Source organism: Chenopodium quinoa, unplaced genomic scaffold (assembly GCF_001683475.1).
Source record: "Chenopodium quinoa cultivar QQ74 unplaced genomic scaffold, ASM168347v1, whole genome shotgun sequence".
NCBI classification, from domain to species: domain Eukaryota; kingdom Viridiplantae; phylum Streptophyta; class Magnoliopsida; order Caryophyllales; family Amaranthaceae; genus Chenopodium; species Chenopodium quinoa.
Window position 1 is genome coordinate 770,795 of NW_018744128.1, and position 14,493 is coordinate 785,287.

The 14,493-nt window shown below is 34.0% G+C and overlaps 3 protein-coding genes across 7 annotated transcripts; 2 read left to right on the top strand and 1 right to left on the bottom strand.

Annotated features, from left to right (window-relative positions):
* Nucleotides 1-1,474: 1,474 nt before the first annotated feature.
* LOC110692710 (monothiol glutaredoxin-S7, chloroplastic-like) lies at nt 1,475-6,405 on the top strand. The gene is made up of 3 exons (XM_021869748.1): nt 1,475-1,756; nt 4,398-4,667; nt 6,069-6,405. Exons 1-3 carry the CDS (start codon nt 1,543-1,545, stop codon nt 6,122-6,124), a joined length of 540 nt encoding a protein of 179 aa, XP_021725440.1. The 5' UTR covers nt 1,475-1,542; the 3' UTR covers nt 6,125-6,405.
* Nucleotides 6,406-6,718: 313 nt separating this feature from the next.
* LOC110692712 (uncharacterized membrane protein At3g27390-like) lies at nt 6,719-10,722 on the top strand. Its single transcript, XM_021869754.1, has 10 exons — nt 6,719-7,068; nt 7,149-7,257; nt 7,722-7,923; nt 8,036-8,166; nt 8,629-8,917; nt 9,068-9,174; nt 9,483-9,615; nt 9,767-9,959; nt 10,061-10,304; nt 10,424-10,722. Exons 1-10 carry the CDS (start codon nt 6,975-6,977, stop codon nt 10,539-10,541), a joined length of 1,620 nt encoding a protein of 539 aa, XP_021725446.1. The 5' UTR covers nt 6,719-6,974; the 3' UTR covers nt 10,542-10,722.
* A 93-nt stretch (nt 10,723-10,815) lies between these two features.
* Nucleotides 10,816-14,114, bottom strand: LOC110692711 (B3 domain-containing protein Os01g0723500-like). Of its 5 annotated transcripts, XR_002505517.1 has the most exons (8): nt 13,825-14,113; nt 13,319-13,478; nt 12,816-13,063; nt 12,602-12,720; nt 12,088-12,529; nt 11,762-11,934; nt 11,297-11,661; nt 10,816-11,130 (listed from the first exon to the last, which is right to left on the bottom strand). XR_002505517.1 is itself a non-coding variant. In XM_021869751.1 (7 exons), the coding sequence occupies exons 4-7, from the start codon at nt 12,716-12,718 to the stop codon at nt 11,377-11,379; spliced, it is 1,017 nt and encodes a 338-aa protein (XP_021725443.1). In that variant the 5' UTR covers nt 12,719-12,733; nt 12,816-13,063; nt 13,319-13,478; nt 13,825-14,114; the 3' UTR covers nt 11,177-11,376. The 5 variants fall into 5 exon arrangements, 4 of the variants coding, with proteins under 4 accessions (XP_021725443.1, XP_021725444.1, XP_021725445.1 ...); XM_021869751.1 differs by lacking the exon at nt 10,816-11,130 and having other exon boundaries at nt 11,177-11,661; nt 12,602-12,733; nt 13,825-14,114; XM_021869752.1 differs by lacking the exon at nt 10,816-11,130 and having other exon boundaries at nt 11,177-11,661; nt 13,319-13,430.
* Nucleotides 14,115-14,493: the final 379 nt, after the last annotated feature.

The following is a 14,493-nucleotide window of genomic DNA, read 5'->3' on the forward strand; positions in this document are numbered from 1 at the left end:
TTCAATCTTGATCCAAAATTCAAGACTCATCTAGTTTGAACTAAACCCAAACTTGGAGTTAACCATTTTAAAACTAACTTGAGTGACATGAACCGAAGCACTACGTAGTAATTAAGTTAAAACTTGCCCCAAACAAAATACTCATCAATAACATAATCTAAAACAAACACCAAGAATGACACGTGTCACTTTCCGGTGCTGTATTTTTCCTCCAAAATTGTTTTTTTATTTTTATTTTTTTATTTTACTTTTTATTGTAAATATACTTTATATATATTCATCAAATCAGATTCACTTTTCTAATATATATATATTTGTGATTCACATATTTTCCATATCTTTTATTGTATATAATAATAATAATAATAATAATAATAATAATAATAATATTATTATTATTATTATTATTATATATCTTTACTATTCAATCTATAACGTAATATTAAAACGGATACTAGGAAGAAATCGACTCTAGAAATAACACCTGTCACAATTTGGTACTGTTTTTTCCTCTAAGTTTTTTTCCACGGTGACATCAACTACTTATTGTAAATTATACTAAAAATATTCACTAAATCATTCACTTACTTAAACAAAATATATATTCGTGATTCACATCATTCCATAACATACTATTCTAACGTCTATTACTTTGTATATATATGGAGTATATATTATTTCTTAATCCTTATGCAGTATTTTATTCCTTCAAATCTTCAATATATTCCTTCAAAAATAAAAAAATAAAAAATTATGCGTTTAAAAATAATTGGTTCATACTTGATTATTACTATTACTATTATTATTTACTATTACTATTACTATTATTCCCTAAGCCTTCTTTTGTTATTCATATCTATTTAGAAATTTCAAAATGTTTTAATTTCTTATTACGAAACGGCTTCCTAATAGCATAATTTTTTTATTTTTTTTACAATATTAATCTTATTTGATTTATTTTTGGCTTTTAGTTATTTATGTATATCAAAAGCACGACAAATTAGATATGTTTTCCACTATCCTAAATTGTATCAAATACACTGTAGTAATTATTTATGTTACAATCCCATAGTGTTTAATATACAATTTTAAAATACTTAGTTATTTAGTTAATAAAAAGATAAACGATATCAATTTATCATTAAAATTTTAAACTTATTTGTCTAATTACTATGTCATCGTTATATTTCATGTTTCATTTCATTATATACATAAAAAAAAATAAAAAAAAATAAAAAAGTAAATACTATAGTTATATATTTTGTCCACATGCATAATACAAATTATTTTATTTTTGTTTTTTAAAATTTTTGTGTTGAATTATAAACAATAGTGAAATTAATTACCGTGCATGGCACGAGATCTAATCTAGTTTGATCTGAAGTTTAACTTTAACTCCAACTCCAACTCCAACTCAACACAGTAAATTTTTTTAATGAGAAATATGAAAGTACAAAACCCCCCTAAGATCTTAAGAGGATAGAGTTCCTCGACTTATCAGTGCGGAAGGCGTAGAGTTGAGCGAAGAAGCGGTCTGTAAAAATGGCTTCAGTGGTTGGGAATACTCTTGCAATATCGCCGGCAATTTACTCGCCGGAGAAAACACCGACGCTTACTGTAAGAAATTACGGCGCTTCATTTTCATTTTCCCAACGCTGTTTTCGTCTCCCTTCTCTCTCCTTTCGTCGCCCTTCCACCCTTAATACCGACGCCGTCTTCCGCCGAGGTTCATTTTCTTCCTTTCGTTGTTTCGCTGGTAAGATTCTTTCTATCATTCTTCTCTTCAATCGAAATTCGCTTAATTTATTGATACTCTTTGTAATTTTGCTTCACTTTCTAATTATTGTAATTTTATGCTGAATTATTTTGTTTAAGCCGTTTTTTCTGGATTTATTTGACCTGATTTTGCGAGTTTTGGTTTCAATTTAGATATTTCGATGCCTAATTTATTGTGAATGTTGATAAAATTGGTGTCATTCTTGTTCTGTGTTGATTAAGCCTAACATTATGGCTTTTTAGGAGTTGAATTCACAATTAATTTGTGCAAAATTCGAAACAATTTGATTGGAAGTTTGCTGATTTCGAGTTATGAACTTTAAATTTCCGGCAGTTAGGAGTGGCTCTATGGTGATCATGATCGCGAAGAACAAAACTGTGTTTAGCTAAATTTCCTTGGAAATTGCTTGCTAGTTGCCTGACTTTTGGAGATATGAGATAGGTTATGGTGGAAGTAAAGTTAAGATTATATTTTAGAATAACAAGCCACCAAATCCAATCAATCAGGCAGAAGATTTTGATTGATGGTGATCGTTGGCTACTCGGTCAAATTTTGTTGGATCTCTTCAATGGAGAAGGAGATTGATTTTGAGCTGATGAATTGCATTTTAAAAAGAGAGTGCATTTCCAAGGAGAGAAATGGTTGTATGAGTATAGGATGTTCTTATTGTATGGGTAAGTATACACTAAAGCTAAGAAAGTTTTGGGAAGTCTATGTATCGGAATCAAGGGCAGTATCCTCTTCTCTTTCACACTCCTTTCTTAGCTTTGGTATATGGCACAAGCTTTCGGTCCAGCCAAATCCTTAAGACATTGTGCCTTTCATTTCCTTTTAATATTACTTTCTATCACATCTATAGATCCCTTCAACAGTGTTCTTTCTTGAATCTTGATTATGTAATCCTTTCGAGAAGTTGGAAGTGCCAACATCATTTTCTTTGCAATAATCCAATAACTACTTTTTCTTTGCTACTTGCCCATAGGTATTTAGTGCATTTGTGTTACAACTGTAATCCTATGAAGTGTTAGGAATTAGGAAGCACCAGTAATGGACCCTGAAGCATTGGTCCTACACTGTCCACTCCTTTCCCCCAACATCACCTTTATCGGTTTATCTGCATTGGTAAAGTTGAAATATACAGCTTTATTTTCCATTCAATAACAAAGAAAAGATTTCCTTACAAAGTACAGACAAAGTCAATAGGATCATATATCAAGATTAGTAATCCAAGGCCGAATAAGGGATGTAAAATATAAATAGTGTTTAGACTGTTTACAGCTTTACACTCAGCTCATTTAAATTTCCAACTAACATATGCAAACATTTGGTATCATAGAGAAAGAGAATAGCCTTTTCACTCTTAAAACCCAGTTCAATGGCATAAATAACTAGTAGGCTATCAAGATTCACCACTGACCCACTGAAAGCAAGTCCAAGTATGAAATAACACAATATATTGGTACATCATTATAGTTGCGTCCATAAGGAACTGAAAAAGAAAAGGCTATCATCCCAATTTCATCATCGTACATAATCTCACTTGGATATATACCAAAACGTACAGTTCAAAGAGCAAATTCTAAGTAACCCTAGGTCATTCCTACATCAAAACCAAGTAATTACACATCCACCTATTTTGTTCCCAGGTTTGAGGTTTGACCGTTTGACAGACCAATTATAAAAATAACCCGAGGGTCATAATTGATAGCACTTTTAATCAATCCAATCAATTATGTATTCGTTGCGTCTTCAAATAAAAGTCTCATTTGCCTTTTGCATATGTTTTTAGGAAGGTAAGGGGTTGGTTGTTTAAAGGTGAAAGAAAAAGATGAAAATAGGGTTTTGTTGATTAAAAGTGTAGAAGAAATAACATAATGGGTTTTGATTATTTAAAGATGAAAAATAATGATAAAAAATAAAGTTTACTAGATCCAATACCAATGATTTTTTTAGGGACAAGATTTTTGGGTCAAATGAGACTTTTGATTGTCGACAAAGAAAGTCATAGGTATTGATTAACCTAAATTTTTACTTCTTTTTAGTAAAGCTGTAAATGTATTCCTTCAATCTGAGTGTATACTTTAGTTTCATTTAGCTTGGAACACTTAATTTCCATCTCTGGCATTTTCTCAAACATTATTTGAGCATCTAATGCTTGGCTCTCTGATATATCAAATTCCATGATATGTCCACCCCTTATACCTAGGATTCTCCCATCCTTGGCTCTTTAAAGAATGCTTTGCTGTCCTCATAGCATTTGTTGGGCACGCAAGGTATAATCTTCCTCATTTCTTAAACCTGTAGTTTTGATGTCATTGACTGCACCATTTGAATCATTTTTAGCAGATTTCTGAGAGTAATGAAGAGTTCATTCTTTTGGTTTCTTGCATAATATACTCAATATGAAGAAAGGAAGAGTGCAATTCTGAGGTATTAGGATGTTTCTCATTAAGGATACATATAGAAAGCTAACCCTCACACTGTATACTTTGTCCTTAATTACTATAGAAAGTTATAAAGGAAAGGCAGTCTCCTAATTATGTGCTCATGTAATGAGCAATGACCTGGAAGTTATGAGTAAACTATAAGTTTTTAACACCCTCTTGTATTATCTATTCAGCTCTTACTCCCGAGTTGAAGACTACTATCGATAAAGTTGTGACTTCAAACAAAGTGATTCTGTTTATGAAGGGAACCAGGGATTTCCCTCAATGTGGATTCTCAAATACTGTTGTACAGATATTGAAGTCTCTGAATGTGCCTTTTGAAACTATTAACATTCTTGAAAATGAGTTTCTGCGTCAAGGTTTGAAGGAATATTCAAGCTGGCCGACCTTTCCACAGCTTTATATTGATGGGGAGTTCTTTGGTGGTTGTGACATCGTAGTCGGTGAGTTCTTCAGAATTTATTAGGATACTGTGACTTGCTTTCCTTTAAGTGATTATATTTCTGTATTATCTTCTTTTTTGACCTGTTGATTATCATTATAGTATAAGGTCATGACAAATGAAGTATCCTGATCTTAGTGATAGTCAAAACATAACTAGACCCAACTCTGCTTCAAAATGAAAGAAGAGTTATAGGATCAATGGGTACTTGCATTGTTTATTGAAACTCGTGTACATGATTTGACTACAGGTTTGTTATAGTGGTATAATCCTATCTCCTTTGATGTAGTCAAACAAAACTAGACCCAATTCTGCTTCTGGTGGATTAAGAGTTAATGGAACTATGGGAAATTTATTTAACTGTAACTTCTGTCTTTGATTTGACCACAGGTTTTGAGTGTTATGTGAAGAATTGTTTATCTCCTTAGTTTGGTGGAAAAATGAGTAGATTAGATGAATTCTGACAGCTGATAAATTTATGTAAAAGTTACAAACTTCATCTGTTGTTAATAGAAAAAATTTCTCTTGCTTTCTCTTTCTTGAAGGCCGAGCAATCCTGCACCCCCTCCCCCCCCTTCTTTTTTTCTAAGCTTTCATCAGATTTTCTTTGCACCCCCCAACAAAACGCTTGGTCCCCGTCATAACTGTTAGGCCTCTTTCAAAAATAATCAGTCCTAATTGGGAAGATTTTTGAAATGGTTCTGCTCTGCTGAAGCTAACAAGGACTACATTGTAAAGTTGTAACTTCATCATTGGTTTTCATTCTGCCAGCCCTTAGTACATAATAGACTTACCTTCTTACTTTCTTCTCATCAAACATCAAATGCTCATTCTTTCATTTATTTGTTTTCCAACTTGACTGTATAATACTTCGTATATACTATTGGTTAAATCTAGTACCTTTTGTTATTTAAGTGGAAAAACACTTCATATTGGAGCGGGTACATATATTTAGAAGTGATTTCACTGTAGCGCCTGTGCCTAGGACTTGCATTAACCTGGCTTTTGCTTGAATCGAACAATGGATACATTCACTAACTCACATATTTTATAAGTACAGTGTTGTTTAGGAAGTGTTGTGCGAGTCATTCCCTCATAAATACCTGTAGGCTGTAAAAAGCCGGGTCTACATAGCTGTTAGCCACATAGGCTTTGGGCATAACATAGAACTATTTTGTTTATAATGTATTTCATTCCAACTCTCCAATCTACATTAGGGGTGTTCTTGTTAGTGCTTCCCGAAGCTCTTTGACCTCTTAGTAAATTTGCATCATGGTTGCTTTGAGGTTGCTTGTAAAATTTCTTAGTATTATTATGGAGGAAGAAATTGCACACATTAATTAATATGTTATGCGTTCTATACTTCTTTGAATACTTTTTCTGAATCATGTTTCCTTTACAGAAGCGCTCAAAAGTGGGGAGCTGCAAGAAACGCTGGAGAAGGCTATGTGCTCATGATGCCAATATGAGCTACTTGCAATTTGTAAAGTTTCTGTATAAATACTTTAATGGATACAATTTATACTTTTGGCTGACTGAAGCTAGCAAGTGCATTGATGACTATCATCTTATACACTTTTAGATCTCTTTTAGAAGCAGCAAATCTTATTAGACGCTGCTCGTTTTTTCTTGAAATTTTTTGATTTGTTTTTTTTTCCCCTTTGACATTGGAAAACAAGTTCATTACAAACTATGGACATTACTAATGCTAACCGATAAACCTGCACCTTTGAAGTTCATCATCACTTTTGACAGTATTAGCTTAGATAATTTTCGGATAAATAAAAGTTAGAATGTAAATATGAGTCACCAAGTCCATTGAATGAGTCTAGTCGGACTGGTCTAATTTTGAATTATGCTAAATTAATATGTTCATATAAGTCAAAATATAAATCAGATTAGGTTGGATTTAATCAGATCAGTTCGGTTTTTAACGCCTCTAACTAGAGTGAGAAATACTCGTACGAAGTACACAGTAACAATTAGTAACAAATTTGTTGTTCTTTCAAAAAAGGTAACAAATTTGTTCATGCCTGTTATTCATAGGAGTGTAAATAAAAAAAGCATCGATAACAAAAGAATAGACTTTTTTGCAACTCAAGAAAATGAATGAATAAGAAATTTCACCACGTGCTGCACGCAGAACTGTCATCTTCCCAAAAACTAGACCTTCCATTTTTGTTACAATATACATCATGTTTATTAACACAAAACAACTTCTACCAGTTGAACAAAAAATCTCAGACCATTATCAATCAATTTGTAGTTAATTACAGTTAAAATCTTCCATTAAAATCAGTAAAAGAAAATGCGAATCCCCAAAAATATATGGTTTATGATCGCTTATTTCATCCTCTTTATCCCTGTTTTCGTCTTCCTTTTCTTGCTTGGATTTGCCAAAGGTAATATCTTTCCTTTTTTTTTTTGGAGTGAGAAAACTTTCATATTCCTAAACTGCCCTTGTTCTGAATTTTTGTTGCAGGTGCTATAATTAGTCCTTTTGTATTTCTTATAATTGCGTTTGGTGATACTGGGGTTGTCATTGGTTTATGGCCTCTTCATCTTTTCTGGAGTATCTACTGCTTGATCAAGTAATTAATCACACATCTTTTCTTACTTATTTTTTTAGTTTAATGATTTTAATTGTTAGTTGTAGATATTTTAGTATGATTATTTACTGGTTTTTAATTATATTAATTACTTAATTATACATCTTCTTACTAATTTTAAACGGTATAGTTTAATGAATTGTAGTTGTTAGTTGTAGGTTTAGTATTGTTGTCTACTGCTGATGTTGTAATGATTTGGGGTTTTGATTAAATTAATTGTTCAATTGGGAGTTTGGGACAGAACAAGGAAATTCAGGACATTTTGGAGTATGGAATAAGGAATTTTCATAAATTTTAATAATCTATAACTTAAGATATAAATGGTTAAATTAGTGCAGGGACCATGAAAAGATATTGTTGCAACTATTTTGGAACAGTAGATTAACTATTTTAGGCTTAATGCTTTGCTGTATAGATATTAAATAATGTTTTTTTGGGTGTTACAGAACAAGGAAATTTGGACCATTTATGAAATGCCTATTGATATTGTTGGTTCCAATACCAATAGCTATCTGGACAGTGGTGGGAGTAGCAGGGAGTGCAATCATGGGAATTGGGTATGGCTATGTATGGCCGGTAATGGAAACATTTAAGGCTATCAGCAAAGAAGGGGAATCTCTTGCTATGAAGCTGGTCAGGGTCTTCACGGTATTGTTTCGGAAATTTGTCCATTCTCCATTTGCTTATTTGTCCATAGTCCATTTGCTTATATGGTCTAGTCTTTGATGAATGGCTGTTAATTTGGATTGAAACTGTGTAGGATGGAACATGGAACAATATTTGGGGTGCTTGCACCATTGTTCAGGATTTTGCTGATTTTTCATTCCATTCTTACTTTTCTGTCATGGATGAGCTGCTTGACGCTAGGGGAGAGGAACCTATTGAACTTAAGTATGATCCATCATAATTCTTATTCGGCTACATTATTCATTTTTCTTTTTGTTTGAGTCATTAGTAGTTGCATCTTCTTGTCTTGATTAGTAGGGCAAAAGGTCGCATATATCTTGATCCGTAGTGCATTTGTCTATCAAACAAAAGTTGATAGTTTGTTTCTACCTTTTTCTTTAATTTTGGATCCTTATTCCTCTATTGGCATAATGAGTTTTCTTTTGATAGATATTTGTCCGTTATAGAAACTTGACTGAACCACATTGTGACATAGATAGTCTTCCAACAGTTTTGGGCCTTTGCGTATGTTAGTGCATCACCTTGTATCTGTATATATGTTCGTATATGATCTCATGACTTAGTTCTATATGAATGATGTGATGTTGTTCATTTTATTTTTATATTGATGTCCTGATTGCTAGGATTTAATCTCGTTTTCATCATGACTCTGATATTACCTTGCAGGGTAACTGTGTTACCAGGATGTCTCCTATCAGCCATACTTGGGATTATTGTTGATATCCCAATCATTACGTTAATAACTATTTATAAAACTCCGATACTTTTATTCAAAGGTTGGCAACGCTTGATACAAGATCTCATAGGAAGGGAAGGGCCATTTCTGGAAACAATTTGTGTTCCTTTCGCTGGCCTTTGGATTCTCTTGTGGCCGGTCGTGGCATTCATTGCCATGCTGCTTGGTATCCTTTCGAGTTTAGGTTTTGGATGTTATGCTGCAGTTGTTGCGTATGAGGTAGATCATATAAACTTAGTGATTAAATACGGAGTAGCATTTTCCTTTTTTTTCTGTGTTTTTGTACTTGCTTTCATTTTAGTTAATTCTGATACTATAACATCTCTGACTGACTGACTCCCACATTATTTTCTCTTCTGTGAATTGTAGGAGAATTTAACAAAAAGAGGAATACTATATGTAATTGCTTCTCCATCCATATATGATGAGTACACAAACGACTTACTATATCTACGAGAAGGTTCCTGCTATCCTAGGTATATATATTGATATGCTTTGAATTTCATTGGTTTTTCTCATAGATGTCATTCCCCCTCCTCGTTTTAAAACAACATTGTAGAGAAAATGATGAAAAGTAGAAACAAAACCTCAACATAATTTTGATGCATAAAAGGTGGTTTTTGAGTATATATATATGGAACAGTTGAATTACTGAACGATTTGAATCTTTACTTGCATACAACAGGTGCACAGTTTATTATTCTTTTATTGGCCAGCATAGTTGCGTACTTGATAAAATCATGTTGGCAACCTTATGAAAGCCTCTCTGTACTTGGGAAGCCAGACCTAGATATCGTGATATTGTCAACCCTGGTCCAGATCCGATGCCATTGAAGGAACTCCGTAAACAGCCTGATGCAGAAGAACCTTTGATTACACAACTTTCTGATGAAGCAAACCCACTTCAGGCGAAAGTGGTAAGAACTTTGTAAATATCTAAAGCACTTGATCTAATAATAATTATGGCATGTCCATTTCAGTTTTCTTACTCATATGTAAACTATTAAACTGTCTCTATCTCCCGCCATAGATTAATTAATTGTTATGCATTGCATTATGACTGTTTAGATATGGGACAACCTTTTTAAAGCTTATGAGGACATAGGTGTGGAACTTTTTCGAGCTAGAGCCATTGGACTGCAGGATTTGGAAAGTTGGAAGCACTCAAAAAATAAGATTGTTAACATTGGTATACCAGCATATGTCTTCCTTGAGTGCTTCCTCAGATCCATCAAGAGTGGTTCTGCTGGCTTTATCATCCGTAAGAGAAACTTGCTTGACTTCTATGCTTTCCATTTTTCGGTTATTGTGGTTTCTCTTTACTGACTTCATTTCTTCTGTGTTGCTTTTCTTCCTTAATAGGCGATAATGTTGAAATAATGGGAGTGAACAGACCGGAGGGAAGGATTTTTGATTGGCTTTATGAACCTATGTGTGTCATGAAAGAGCAAGTTAGGCATATGAATTTAACAGAAACAGAAGAGTTATATTTCTACAAACACTGTCTATATGCCGGTGATATTGAGAAAATTGAGGCCTGGCAGAATGGAGGAATTCCTCCCTCTGATGGGATCAAGAAGGCTCAACTGGAGGGTATAAGTAGAAGGTAGGTGTAAAGGGGAAATATTTCTAGCTATACTCAGTTACTCTGGTACTAATATTTTTCTTCTGTTCTGCCCACATGCTGTTTGTTATGTGTATAACTTCATTTGCAAATTGTTTCAGATTGCAAGGACTTTGCTTGACATTGTCTAGGCTGCCTACATCAAGACGCCGATTCTATAAAGTTGTTAACAAAATAGAACAAGAAGTAACAAAACTCAGCAATGTTATTGAGGTATAAGTCAGCCTTGCTAAAACTCCGCACATCAAGATGTTGGTACTACTCTCATTGTATCTTTCCAATTTGTTGTTTATTCAGATCTTGCCTGTGACTGTACACAGACAAATTACCTGATCAGTTTATGAAGACTTTTGTATCAGTTTGTTCTCCCATGATTTTACTACTGTGCTATTCAGTAACCTCTTACTATTGTTTTTATCATTCATCTTACTCATGACAATCTATGATCCGTCAAATTTATTTTATTTACTTGTAATCATTTCTGAAAATCTGCCTATAAGGTCATACAGGCTATATAGCTGTACTTTTGTCAATGCTGATGAGTATGTTGTATAAGTGACCTCCGGTATTTTTCCTTCTATGCTCCATAAATCTGGAGGGTCCTTTTTATCTCGCTTGTCCAGCAGTGAATGATACACGCCATCCACATTGAGAAGTTGCATCTTATGCAAAAATGGCCTAATCTCTGAAGTAACGTAATTAGAAGGATGGCAGTCTTCTGTCTTCTGAATCATGCAATGGCGTATCTACTCTTAGAAGGTATTCACTTTCCCAATATTCAATAAAATGTATCTTTCAGCCCCATTGCCTGCATCAGAAGCATCCTGTCAGGTATGGTTTATTAATTCTAACGATTAAAAAGACCGGTTTCTTGTACATTTATGCTGATGATTATACACGCAAGGAATTCGATTACAATTTTTGACAGTTAGAATTGCATTGCTAGAAATCTCCATGAGTGACCTAATTATTACCTTTAAGAGAATACAATTAGTTGCTGAAAAGGCTACGAAACCTTTTGACTATTATATCTTTTTGCAGATAACATTAATAGTCAAGGCAAAATTACTTTCAAAGGAACTATTTTTTCCACAGCTCGATATATGTGAACATCCAGGGTAAGTGGCTGTCGGCTTGTCCCTGTATCTGCCAGCTCTAGAACACAATAGTCTTCTGTTTCCAAGTTGTTGTCAAGCACAAAATGTGCCCACCCTTTATTCAGTGTGCATTGAACATTCCTACGGTTAAGGCTAACTCGCCAGATCTTGGAACCGACCCTCAGCCTAATTTCTTGAGACACCATGGGAAGGCAGTTATCTGCAAACTCCCTTGGGATTGTCTGCATCATAAAATGTCTAATTAGTCCAATTGTTTATTCTTTTATTAGCTGTAAACAATGAAGTTACGTAGAAGTCCAGAATTTGGGTATAAAGACATGCCAATATAAATAAATGGTGAACATGGCTCTGCTTCATCCTGATCTTGCAAGAAGGTCGTGTCGTTGAATGCTTGGAAGCCAAACGAAAAGCTCTCTCCTTATCCTTTTTTGTTAACGGTCTTCTGTTCGATTCATAGCACTTCCCTTTCCCAGTCCGTGAATTTTTTCCTGTTCCTTGAACGAGGTAAAAAGTAAAAATTAGCTGCAGTTAATGGCTTGTATTGCAGAAGAATGTGAGAAAAAGGAGGGGGGGGGGGGGGTAAGGAGCTTAATAACCATTTTGATTCTAACTGTTTTTTTTTTCCCTAACTTTTCTCAATTTATTACCTATAGTTTCTTGTTGGATTTCTTCATCCTCGTCCTCCTCTTCATCGTCATCCATCTTGTCATGCACCACCTCGTCCTCCTCAAATCTTTGCTGATCATAAGCAAACACTGAAGGTCTATCTGTTTTATTGTCGCGCATGTAGCAACAGTTCTCAGCACGTATGTCCCTATCTTGTATAACAAAGTGAGAGTCCTCTCTCTCACACCCAGTTTTATCAAACATCAGCACATTAAACAATGAATTTTCAACATGCTGGAAGACTAGAAAATCTCCTTCTTCTAGGCTGTGGTCCTTAACAAAATCTCGCCACCCATTTCTCAGCTCAATGTCCTCTCCTCTTTGTGCAAGCGCCACTGTCCAGCAGTCTCCACTTGGTCCTCTAAGAGTCACCCTTTGTAATAGTTTCTCCTTGTACTCGTCTTTGAATTTCCTCGGAATTCTCTGTGGGAACATTTTGGAGTTACAAAATGTTTGCTATTAAAATGAACATTAAATTTTAATTATTTAATTTACCAGATAGCTCTCAAAGTCTCCTAGCATAATCTTGAAAAAATGGTGTTTGTTATCAGGAAATGCATTCCAGTATTGCTTTTTTCTCCATGTCTTGCATTGTGCACAAACATCTGTCATTTCTGTAACAAACACCTAAAATAGTTAGGAAGTCAGTAAGTACAACAGATGAAATGAAACTACCAACAAAGAAAAGTACAATGCATGTATCACTTACTCTGTACTAAGATCAAGTTAGTTTACACCTGCAAAGAGTTCATGTACTCCGCGTCAGCTGAGTAAACTCTTGTAGCTACTTCCTCCAGTCCAAAACTAACATGGCCTATTTGAACCAGGGAATGAGGAACCCCAGGTCTTAAATTAGGGAATCCTTGCAGCAAGTCATCCAGATGCCACTGAAGCAAGGTTGTTTCGGTCTGTTCTATATACAAACTCCCATCACGTACCAACACACGACATCAAGTGCTACAACATTAAACACAAGGAGAAATAAATCGGGACAAAAATCAAAATAAAATAAAGGAGATTTTTAAAAAAAAAAATATTAAAAAAAAAAGGTTATAAAATTAAACTAAAAACTACAAAAATATTCAAATCAAGGAACAATTAAAGAAAATAGGAAAAATAGAGATGTTAGTAGAGCATATATACTCGTAAGAAAAAGACCCTTCAAAGTGATATAAATATCACTTATCAACTCTGCATTAAATAGAGCCTTACATGAGGAAGGAAGGAGCTCGACTTATAACTTTATGTTCTTCTACTGTTGCCAAGGAAGAGACATTCATTCACCCCAAACTTCTTGTGTAGTAGTTTGACTCTTAGACTTGAACTTGGATCCCAAAAAACCACTGTTGAGTTAAGCAAATACAACAACACACTGCAATAAACTAGAATCATGTAAAGTAAATTCAAGAGAAGATTGAGTTAAAAAAAAAAATTACAAATAATCATGGCATTTTTTTTTTTTTTTTAAGGGATAATCATGGCATTTTGCATACATACTTTGGAAGAAATTCAAGTTTATATCTTTATAAATTTCTTTCAAAAAACAAGGAGGGGGGTTACATTTGTAAAATCAAAGTTGTCAATGGTACAGTGATTTATCCATGGATTCATGAAAGCACAAGCATCAATGGTGAAATCAATAAAGGGGAGAGAACTTATCACAACCTATAAAGTGTTAGGGTTTTTGTTAGAATCATGTTCTCCATTAAAGTACATACCTTCTCTAACGGGATGACGAAGGAAGGTAGTAGTGGTGCTGCCGTGGTGGATGTGATGGCTGATGGCTGATGGCTGATGGCTGATGGGTTTCAATTAAGAGGAGGAGGAGATGGTTTCATACTTTCATTCAAGAAGAAGAACAGGAACTTGTTTTTACCAAACAAAAAAAAAATTAACTTTCCCCTTTTTATATTCAACTTATTTATTATTATGCCACTAGATTAACACTTCTCCTTTATGAAGGAGATAAATGAGGGTTGCGAGGAAGTATTGTGAAACAATTTCACTGTCTCACAACTACTATAAAAATATAAAGGTACAAGGAAGAGAGAGATATAAAAAGTGAAAAACGTGATGTGAAGTCATTAATATTTTTCAAACATATACTCACATACAAAATTGACAAAAAATTATGGAGATCACTATCACTAAATCTATATTTTGTTCCATTAAAACTCCAATGAAAATTTTTTATGTAACACTGAGAGTCTAAGAGTGTATTTGGTATTGTATCACTAAAACTACAATGGTATTATTTGACAATTCAATAAGACATCTCTAAAATAATGCCTAAAATGACTACATTGCCCCTACAAGATAAGGCTTTATTGTCTCACAACCTTCCGTTTGGAAGCGTTGCCCCTATACTTTCTGAATGCCTCTCTTTT

Excerpts from the sequence above, each read along its gene's own strand:
- LOC110692710 (XM_021869748.1), top strand. The coding sequence starts at position 1,543 with ATGGCTTCAGTGGTTGGGAATACTCTTGCAATATCGCCGGCAATTTAC. Across the intron at positions 1,757-4,397 it reads TTCCTTTCGTTGTTTCGCTG|CTCTTACTCCCGAGTTGAAG; the intron begins GTAAGATTCTTT and ends TTATCTATTCAG. Across the intron at positions 4,668-6,068 it reads TGGTTGTGACATCGTAGTCG|AAGCGCTCAAAAGTGGGGAG; the intron begins GTGAGTTCTTCA and ends TTTCCTTTACAG.
- LOC110692712 (XM_021869754.1), top strand. The coding sequence starts at position 6,975 with ATGCGAATCCCCAAAAATATATGGTTTATGATCGCTTATTTCATCCTC. Across the intron at positions 8,918-9,067 it reads CTGCAGTTGTTGCGTATGAG|GAGAATTTAACAAAAAGAGG; the intron begins GTAGATCATATA and ends TGTGAATTGTAG. Across the intron at positions 9,616-9,766 it reads ACCCACTTCAGGCGAAAGTG|ATATGGGACAACCTTTTTAA; the intron begins GTAAGAACTTTG and ends ATGACTGTTTAG.
- LOC110692711 (XM_021869751.1), bottom strand. The coding sequence starts at position 12,718 with ATGACAGATGTTTGTGCACAATGCAAGACATGGAGAAAAAAGCAATAC. Across the intron at positions 12,530-12,601 it reads GAGACTTTGAGAGCTATCTG|AGAATTCCGAGGAAATTCAA; the intron begins GTAAATTAAATA and ends ATGTTCCCACAG. Across the intron at positions 11,662-11,761 it reads TTCACCATTTATTTATATTG|ACAATCCCAAGGGAGTTTGC; the intron begins GCATGTCTTTAT and ends TTTATGATGCAG.